This window comes from Triticum urartu, chromosome 7A (genome assembly GCF_056163025.1).
Source record: "Triticum urartu cultivar PI428250 chromosome 7A, HENAU_Tu73, whole genome shotgun sequence".
NCBI classification, from domain to species: domain Eukaryota; kingdom Viridiplantae; phylum Streptophyta; class Magnoliopsida; order Poales; family Poaceae; genus Triticum; species Triticum urartu.
In genome coordinates this window covers 196,540,869-196,551,231 of record NC_141879.1, presented here as the reverse complement: position 1 = coordinate 196,551,231, position 10,363 = coordinate 196,540,869, and the positions used below count along the sequence as shown (strand labels likewise).

General features: G+C 48.6%; 1 protein-coding gene across 1 annotated transcript; it reads left to right on the top strand.

Annotated features, from left to right (window-relative positions):
- Window positions 1-5,739: 5,739 nt before the first annotated feature.
- Window positions 5,740-9,776, top strand: LOC147958968 (rhamnogalacturonan I rhamnosyltransferase 1-like). Its single transcript, XM_087534349.1, has 8 exons — window positions 5,740-6,499; window positions 7,377-7,444; window positions 7,550-7,638; window positions 7,740-7,905; window positions 7,987-8,276; window positions 8,406-8,610; window positions 8,725-8,882; window positions 8,980-9,776. The coding sequence occupies exons 1-8, from the start codon at window positions 6,220-6,222 to the stop codon at window positions 9,221-9,223; spliced, it is 1,500 nt and encodes a 499-aa protein (XP_087390475.1). The 5' UTR covers window positions 5,740-6,219; the 3' UTR covers window positions 9,224-9,776.
- Window positions 9,777-10,363: the final 587 nt, after the last annotated feature.

The following is a 10,363-nucleotide window of genomic DNA, read 5'->3' as shown; positions in this document are numbered from 1 at the left end:
GAAGAAGACAAACGCGGATGGTAATGTGACCATCTATAAAGCTCGGCTTGTCGCTAAGGGTTATCGACAAGTTCAAGGGGTTGACTACGATGAGACTTTCTCACCCGTAGCGAAGCTGAAGTCCGTCCGAATCATGTTAGCAATCGCCGCATTCTATGATTATGAGATATGGCAAATGGACGTCAAAACGGCATTCCTTAATGGTTTCCTTAAGGAAGAATTGTATATGATGCAGCCGAAAGGTTTTGTCGATCCTAAGAATGCTGACAAGGTGTGCAAGCTCCAATGCTCAATCTATGGGCTGGTGCAAGCATCTCGGAGTTGGAACATTCGTTTTGATGAGATGATCAAAGCGTTTGGGTTTACACAGACTTATGGAGAAGTCTGCGTTTACAAGAAAGTGAGTGGGAGCTCTGTAGCATTTCTCATATTGTATGTGGATGACATACTGTTGATGGGAAATGATATAGAATTCTTGGAAAGCATAAAGGCCTACTTGAACAAGTGTTTTTCAATGAAGGATCTTGGAGAAGCTGCTTACATATTAGGCATCAAGATCTATAGAGATAGATCGAGACGCCTCATTGGTCTTTCGTAGAGTATGTACCTTGACAAGATATTGAAGAAGTTCAATATGGATCAGTCGAAGAAGGGGTTCTTGCGTGTGTTGCAAGGTACGAGATTGAGCACGGCTCAATGCCCGACCACGGCAGAAGATAGAGAAAAGATGAGTGTCGTCCCCTATGCCTCGGCCATAGGGTCTATCATGTATGACATGTTGTGTACCAGACCTGATGTAAACCTTGCCGTAAGTTTGGTAGGAAGGTACCAAAGTAATCCCGGCATGGAACACTGGACATCGGTCAAGAATATCCTAAAGTACCTGAAAAGGACTAAGGATATGTTTCTCGTTTATGGAGGTGATGAAGAGCTCGTCGTAAAGGGTTACGTCGATGCTAGCTTCGACACAGATCTGGATGACTCCAAGTCACAAACCGGATACGTGTATATTTTGAATGGTGGGACGGTCAGGTGGTGCAGTTGCAAGCAAAGCGTCGTGGCGGGATCTACATGTGAAGCGGAGTACATGGCAGCCTCGGAGGCATCACAAGAAGCAATCTGGGTGAAGGAGTTCCTTACCGACCTAGGAGTTATTCCCAATGCATCGGGCCCGATGACTCTCTTCTGTGACAACACTGGAGCTATTGCCCTTGCCAAGGAGCCCAGGTTTTACAGGAAGACCACGCATATCAAGCGTCGCTTCAACTCCATTCGTGAAAATGTTCAAAATGGAGACGTAGATATTTGTAAAGTGCATACGGACCTGAATGTTGCAGATCCGTTGACTAAACCTCTCCCTCTAGCAAAACATGATCAACACCAGAACTCTATGGGTGTTCGATTCATCACAATGTAACTAGATTATTGACTCTAGTGCAAGTGGAAGACTGTTGGAAATATGCCCTAGAGGCAATAATAAAATGGTTATTATTATATTTTCCTTGTTCATGATAATTGTCTATTGTTCATGCTATAATTGTGTTATCCGGAAATCGTAATACATGTGTGAATATATAGACCATAACATGTCCCTAGTAAGCCTCTAGTTGACTAGCTCATTGATCAATAGATGGTTACGGTTTCCTGACCATGGACATTGGATGTCATTGATAATGGGATCACATCATTAGGAGAATGATGTGATGGACAAGACCCAATCCTAAGCATAGCACAAGATCGTGTAGTTCGTTTGCTAGAGCTTTTCTAAGTGTCAAGTATCATTTCCTTAGACCATGAGATTATGCAACTCCCGGATACCGTAGGAGTGCTTTGGGTGTGCCAAACGTCACAATGTAACTGGGTGGCTATAAAGGTACACTACAAGTATCTCCGAAAGTGTCTGTTGGGTTGGCATGAATCGAGACTGGAATTTGTCACTCCGTATGACAGAGAGGTATCTCTGGGCCCACTCGGTAATGCATCATTATAATGAGCTCAGTGTGACTAAGTAGTTGGTCACGGGATCATGCATTACGGCACGAGTAAAGTGACTTGCCGGTAACGAGATTGAATGAGGTATTGGGATACCGACGATCGAATCTCAGGCAAGTAACATACCGATTGACAAAGGGAATTGAATACGGGATTGATTGAATCCTCGACATCGTGGTTCATCCGATGAGATCATAGTGGAATATGTGGGATCCAACATGGGTATCCAGATCCCGCTGTTGGTTATTGGCCGGAGAGTTGTCTCGGTCATGTCTGCATGGTTCCCGAACCCGTAGGGTCTACACACTTAAGGTTCGGTGATGCTAGGGCTGTAGAGATGTTAGTATGAGGTAACCCGAAAGTTGTTCGGAGTCCCGGATGAGATCCCGGACGTCACGAGGAGTTCCGGAATGGTCTGGAGGTAAAGATTTATATATAGGAAGACCAGTTTCGGCCACCAGGAAGGTTTCGGGGGTCATCGGTATTGTACCGGGACCACCGGAAGGGTCGCGGGGGTCCACTGGGTGGGCCCACCTATCCTGAAGGGCCCCATGGGCTGAAGTGGGAAGGGAACCAGCCCCTGGTGGGCTGGTGCGCCCCCCTTGGGCCTCCCCCTGCGCCTAGGGTTAGAAACCCTAGGGGTGGGGCGCCTCCACTTAGCTTGGGGGCCAAGCCACCCCTTGGCCGCCGCCCCCCCATCTAGATGGGATCTAGAGGGGCGGCACCCCCCTGGACCCTATATATAGTGGAGGGGAGGGAGGGCAGCCGCACCCAAGTCCCTGGCGCCTCCCTCTCCCTCCATGACACCTCTCCCTCTCGTTGGTGCTTGGCGAAGCCCTGCCGAGATCCCGCTGCTTCCACCACCACGCCGTCGTGCTGCTGGATCTCCATCAACCTCTTCTCTCCCCTTGCTGGATCAAGAAGGAGGAGACGTCTCTCCCAACCGTACGTGTGTTGAACGCGGAGGTGCCGTCCGTTCAGCGCTCGGTCATCGATGATTTGGATCACGACGAGTACGACTCCATCAACCCCGTTCTCTTGAACGCTTCCGCTTGCGATCTACAAGGGTATGTAGATGCACTCCTATTCCCCTTGTTGCTAGATGACTCCATATATTGATCTTGGTGATGCGTAGACATTTTTTTAAATTTCTGCTACGTTCCCCAACAACTCTGCATTAGGGAGTCACCGGGCTATGCCAAGAGACCGGAGATGCCAATGGCCACCATCATAAGATCATATTATCGCCCCAAAAAAGAGGACGAGGAGAATGGCGGACATGATGAAGAAGACCACCACCTCCACCTCCATCCACATGGACAAAACGTGATGCCACCACCACGGCACCACCTTGATGTCGCGACTAAGAAGCATTGTGCATCCACCCAAATTTGAAAGAATCCAGACGACGCAAACACTGTCCCCCAAATTCAATACCAACAACAGAGAAAGCCAACACGTCGAAGGAAGATACGAAGAAACATAATTTGTCGCCGCATCATCATTGTCGGAGCCGAAGCCATGGACACCAAAAAAAACTCTAACTAAACAAACTTAGACTACCGTGCGCACAGAGATCAAGGGATATGGTTTCTCTCCCTCTTGCCGCCATTGGAGCGGCCGACGGAGTCGAGGGAACCATAGCGACACCAGTAGTCGGGCGCCCTCTCTTCTCCTCTCTTTAGATGGGATGTTGGTGGCTAGGTTAGGAAACACATAAAGGATTGGCTCTTTGGAGTACCCATAATTGGGATTTCACTTGCAATTCGTGTTTGGACCTTGTTCTCATCTAATCTATGTTGGTGATGAAAACTTCTTATCCAAAAATGGTGAGAAGATTATACAGTTTGGGATGGTAGAACATAGACCAATGGTGGCTAGGCTATGGCGGCTCCGTCTCGCCGCATGTAAGGATTTTGTGAGCTTCGGACAATGAGGGAAATTGTATTAAGGCAAGGATAAAACAAGCAACCAAAGAGTTGGGTCTATAGGCATTTTTCACGTGCACATGAGAGAAAGAAAGAGAATGGGAGAAGGAGAGGCCGGGGGGGCGGGGGGGGGGGGGGGGGAGGGGGCGGTGTTATTTAAAAAACTACCCCTCGTAAAGAAATATGATAGCGTTTAGATCACTGCTTTAGTGATCTAAATGCTCATATATTTCTTTACAGAGGGAGTATAAAACTCAGCCACATACGGCCTCACATATTGTTTTGAGTTTGTTAACCGTTGGATTTGGCTCAGGTACGGTTGGGTTGTTCGGTAGCATGTAGCGAGTGGGTGTAGACCGTGGTAGCCCAACAATGTATATTCTGATTGTGTTTTCTAAAAAACATGTGTACAATGTAAATGGGGGCATAATTACTTACGACATTCAGATGCATTTCTCATGAAAACAATGAACTCGTTACAAGGAAATAACCCAGGTACCTAAAATTTGATCATTCATAAACCAATTCCCGAGTCCCCCTGCAAAAAGAAAAGGAAGAAAAATCAATGGCAACCTTCCCAAACTCGAAATTAACATACAACTCACATGGCGCTTCCACCAGTCCCCTATCCTTTGATGACCTTTGCGCCGCGGAGGTGCGGAGGACCTCGACCCTCGTCGACAGATGAATCCCACTCTCATTCTTGTTAGGTTTTAATGTCTTGTTTGGGGCTGTGTGGCTGCGACGATGTCCCTAAGTAGGAATAAAGTAATCCACATTTGATCCCCGTCCGGATGGTGCCTCTAGCGTCATCAGGGGGCTTCTGGAGGTGTGTCTCAGTCGGATCTTGTGGAATTCGGTCGGTTCTTAAATGTATTTGTTTGGATCCGTCTCTTTATTCATGACTTCATGTGCTTACATCATTTACATGTTTGATCCTTCCAATCTATGACTCTCTTTATCAGTGATCATTGAACCTCTGGTGTGTTGGTCATTTGGGGTCTTAGCACGACGACTTCCTAACTGACTGTCTGCTACTACATGTTTTGTCCGGCTCCGATAAGGAGTTGACGACTCGTTACAGTGCCTCTAGTCGTCGCTAGGATGTTCATGACCTAATTTTAATTTTTGTTTCCTCGAATGTTCTTGCATGATTGATTGATTGTGAATAGATAGGAAGTTTCTTCGACAAAAAAACATGCAACTTAAGTGTCATTACCGAAAGAGCGATAAAATGGTAAAAATTGCAGCAGCAACAGCCTTGCCACGTGCCGGAGAAGATCTCCCCACAAGATACCTAATACAGCAATATAGCTCTAGAAAAATATCCAAGACAGATACAAGAAACAAACACCGGCATGTGAGCCGCGAGAGCAATGCAAAACTCCAACAACAAGGAGCGGCAAATTTAATCAGGTCCCTGCACAGCACTGTCAAACACAGCGGCACGCCGAGCCAAACCGAAAAGAAAATAAAAACGAGAAGCGGATCGAGTCGTCGTCGCCGTCGCCGTCGCCGCCGTCAGTTTAAACGGCGTGAACCCGCGCCGGCCCCGTCGTCAGTCACGGGCCCAAACGCCCCCCCCCCCCCCCCCCCCCCCGCTGCTCTAACCGCGCCGGCCGATCCCGGCCGTCCGCTGGCATCTGAGGGCCGAGCCGCGGCCACGTGTGCGCGGCGCCCGGCCGTGTGCAGCCCCCCGGTGCCACCAACCGTTTCCCGCAGCGGGTTAGGACACGCATTAATACGGCTACGCGCACCCCGGCAGAGGAGTGTGTGCGTCACGGCCACTCCCACCGACGCCGCGGCCCAAAAATAACTAGGCGCCCCACAAATCGCTCCCCCTCGCCCTCTCTCTCTCTCCCCCCTCCGTCCTCTGCCCCGAGATCCGCCCCGCGACCCCGTCACCCCGCCCCGCCCCGCTCGCCCCTCTCCGGCGCCGATCCCCCGACCCCGCTGCCCATTTCGGCGCCCACCGGTGCCCGTCCCCCACGGCTGCACGTGTCCGCTCCGGCCTGCTTTTGGCAGCCGATCGATACGGCGCCGCGCCCGACGTGCCGGACGGGCGGTTGCTGCTCGCCGGAGGAGGCAGCGAGGGCCGTCTGCGGCCGCGTTTCTCTCGCGAACGTCCCGGCGCTTTCGTCGGTGGTGGACCGACGGCGAGGGAGGCCTTGTGCGGTGCTGCATTGGGTGGGAACGGAGCCAGAGCCAGGTGGGCTCCTCGAGGCGGCGGCGGATTTGAGGCTCGGATGCTTGCTGCTGCTGCTGCCAAGGCTCTGCTCCCGTCGTTCCATGGTTGTTGATGGCGTGGAAGGCGGCCATGGGGGGTAAGGCGGCCGGCATCGGAGGCGAGAAGCTCAAGTGCCCGCCGTCGTCCGCCGCAAGGTCGCGGATGAAGCTCTGGATGGTGCGCGCCACCACCACCGTCCTGCTCTGGACCTGCGTCATGCAGCTCACCGCCGTCGGCGAGACGTGGGGGCCCCGGGTGCTCAAGGGATGGCCCTCCTGCCTCACGGCCCCCGAGGAGGCCGCCGCCGTGCGCCCGGCCGTCGTCGAGAGGGCCGCGTTGCTGCCGCCCAAAAGTGAGTCCGATTCTTCGCTCGCTCGCTCTCTCGCTTTCGCTCGCCCTGTTCGATCCGCTCCGTGTCCGAATGCTGTTCCTAGGACATCGACAGGCCGCCAGCATTTTGGTCTGGTACATCCATCCAAAATCTCCACCGTAGATTTCACCGACCTGGGATGATAAAGATTGGTGGTTGGCGTAGATTTTGCTCATTTTCCTGCGCTTGCAAATTTGCGTAATTTACCTCGGGTGACGCGGATTCCATTCCGTGGTAATCTTGTAGAAACTGGGCAATGTAGGATCTCCTTTCGATTGGTGCCTAGGTGGGTCAGGAGGAGTCTTCACTATTCTGGTCGTTCGCAGCCTGCACGATAGATTCATGTTTTGGGTTCTTTCCATGTTAGGATCACACTTTTTAGGTTGGTTGAACCTGAATACTTGAATATGCTTTTACTGCTGGCAATCATTCATGACTCCAACCGATGTTTTGGTCCCTCATAATTATGCCTATCATTTTTCACATCGATAGAAAAGGAATGCCCAGCTGCTTTTGAGTAACTGAAGCAACGTTTTGTGAGCTAACTGTATTGGAACTTTTGTGCGTAGCATTCACGTTCTGTAGGCTAACTGTTGGTATGTTCAGTTAGATCATGGCGCTTCGACGTGTTTGCAAACTGTGTCCTCATTCATAATTATGAGTCTTTTCCAGCATGGAAAGTTACATTTATATGACTCGAGGGACTGCTAAAGTATGCTCGATTTTCCTGTTGCCACAAATAATCAGTGTACATCACCGCATTAATATTGCTTTGTTTGTTATTAGTACAGCCTTGCCTTGAATATTTAAGCACCTGCTATATCTGTGCTAATGTTTTATTGCTGTCATCATCTTGCAGGAATTTACAGGAACAATGGTTATTTGATGGTCTCATGCAATGGTGGTCTTAACCAAATGCGAGCTGCTGTAAGATATTGGAAATCTCTGTTCATAATTTTTGTAATAAGTGATGTCCTTGGCAACCATTGACTCTTAATATTGGTTTCTTTTCTCTATGTTTTGTTCTATTAGATATGTGACATGGTTGTAATAGCAAGATATTTGAATGTCACTTTGGTGGTCCCAGAGTTGGACAAGACTTCTTTTTGGAATGACCCGAGGTACAGTTTGACACCTTGATATTAGTTTCATTTGCCTGTTTTTTTTTTTCTTGAACTATCAGCGAGCTTTGCCTTTAATGTTGATCCATTCTGCACTGCAGTGAGTTCCAAGATATATTTGACGTTGAACACTTTATAACCTCCTTGCGAGACGAAGTTCGCATCTTGAGAGAACTGCCTCCAAGGGTAAAGCGAAGAGTTGAACTTGGTATGTTCCACTCAATGCCACCCATCAGTTGGTCTGATATCTCCTATTACCATAATCAGGTATGCTTCATGTCACATTATGCTAAGGCTGCTTTGGAGCATAATATTGAATAAGCTAATGGTTGATTAAATTTGATCCAGATTCTTCCATTGATTCGGAAACACAAGGTTCTGCATTTGAATAGAACTGACGCTAGGCTAGCAAACAATGGTTTACCTATGGAGATTCAAAAACTGAGATGCCGAGTAAATTATGCCTCTCTAAGATTTACCGCCGAGATTGAAGATCTGGGCAAGCGTGTAATTAGAATACTTCGCCAAAATGGTCCTTTCTTGGTACTTCATTTACGTTACGAAATGGATATGCTGGCTTTCTCTGGTTGTACTCAAGGGTGCAGTAACGAAGAGGCAGAAGAGCTCACAAGAATGAGGTGAATATTTTGGTATTATTATACTCCTAATTTAGTTCTTAGGACAACACCTGTTCGTAGAGTGGGCCGTTAAAACATTCAATTAGACATGCTCTTACTACAGCTGTCAAACTATTGTTGTCCTTTTAGGTATGCTTATCCATGGTGGAAAGAGAAAATCATTGACTCGGATTTGAAAAGAAAAGATGGCTTTTGCCCATTGACGCCAGAGGAGACCGCTCTTGTTCTCAGAGCATTGGACATCGATAGAAGTATGCAAATATACATCGCAGCTGGGGAAATATATGGTGGAAAACGCAGGATGGCAGCTCTCACTTCAGCTTATCCGAATGTGGTATGGACACAGGGCACATGTTTATCTGTTTATCACACTTCTATTATCTGGAAATGTCTTGCCTCTTCTTGTTTTCCTCCTTGCTGATCATATTGCCTTAAAAATGATTTACAGGTGAGGAAAGAGACACTTCTGGAACCTTCTGATCTAATGTTCTTCCAGAACCATTCGTCCCAGATGGCTGCACTGGACTACATGGTTTCTCTAGAAAGTGATATATTTGTTCCAACATATGATGGCAATATGGCTAAAGTTGTCGAGGGTCATCGCAGGTATGCATTCCACTTGGTCATACATTGCATATTTTCTCTCATAGCAAGTTGTGTATTTATTCCGATGTGTTACTTACATGTCACTTGCTGAATGCAGGTTCATGGGTTTCAAGAAGACAATCTTGCTAGATCGAAAACTCATCGTCGACCTAGCAGACCAGTACAACAACGGCTCGTTGCGATGGGATGAGTTCTCTTTGCTGATCAAGGCTGCCCACGCAGGGCGGATGGGATCAGCCTCAAAGCGGACAGTGATTCCCGACAGACCCAAGGAGGAGGACTACTTCTACGCGAACCCCCAGGAGTGCCTGCAAGACCCCGACCGCCTACGCACGTCATGATAACCGCCGCCACCCCTGTCAATATTTCCACCCACCTTATACCATTCTTTTCACAGACGCAGCAGCCGAACCAGAGGCCAGGTTCGTCGTTACTTCGAAGAAACCAACCGAAAGAGGGGCGGCTCGGCTCGCCATAGGTGTAAAACTCGGGGAGGGGGTGGGCGTGGGTGTTGTATATCTTGGATGTAGCTGCCTAGCTGGTAAATACTCTACACGTTATAGAAATGGAGGGCGGTTTATTCGTTCATTCCACGGAAAATAATGAGGAGTCATACTGAAGATACTCTTGTATAGAAGATGGTGATGATAGAGTCTACTACCACGAAGAGGAAAGGTAAATTTGAGTGAGGGGAGAGATGGCTGGACCCACATGTCTGTCTCTGGCTGGTCTTCTTTTGGTTGTGTAAAACATACTAGCAGTTGTTCTTCTCCGTAGCCTCCCCCGTGCTCCCTCCCCGTCAGTCAGGCAGGGCTTATTTTTTTGTCAATCAAAGTTGCTGAGAGTTGTATACTACAGTGTTTATATTGGATCGATGTGGTTACCTGTGCAGAATGTCGCTCGCCACTTGGTACAGTTTTATTGATCCGTTGGTGCATCGAGCCCTTACATGGAGCTGATGCTCACGTGACCATGTGATGTGAGCTCGTGATCTGCGCCCTCATGTCGTACGATCAGGAACTTAGGATATTCATGTTTGATGAACATTTGTTCAGGACTCGAGAGCGGATTTTTCATGTTCATTGTGGTGCTGAAATGTTTCTTCAGTTGCCATGTTGATTTTCCGTTTGCGGAGCTGCATTACTCCTCTGAGGCATTTTTTTGTGTTTCTTTTCTTGTTTGCTGTTCCTGAGATTCAGAGGGTTTTTGTCATTTTTCCTTGTCTCGTTGGCTCTTGTTGCCAGTGGCTGCTGCGGACTGAATCAAGAGATAAGAGAAGGATGTTCCACCGAGCTCTCTCAGAGCTCAGGCACTCTCGGCCGTTGGATCGGTTCGCTTGATGGAATTCAGGCCGTCGGATCGAGCCGCTGGATGACCTTGTCCGTCGGATCAAAGAAAAGTTACTGCTGAAATGAATAGTTACCTTGTTTCGTGCCACCGCCTGTAAAATTGGGTGGCCGCCGAGGGTATTTTCGTCATTT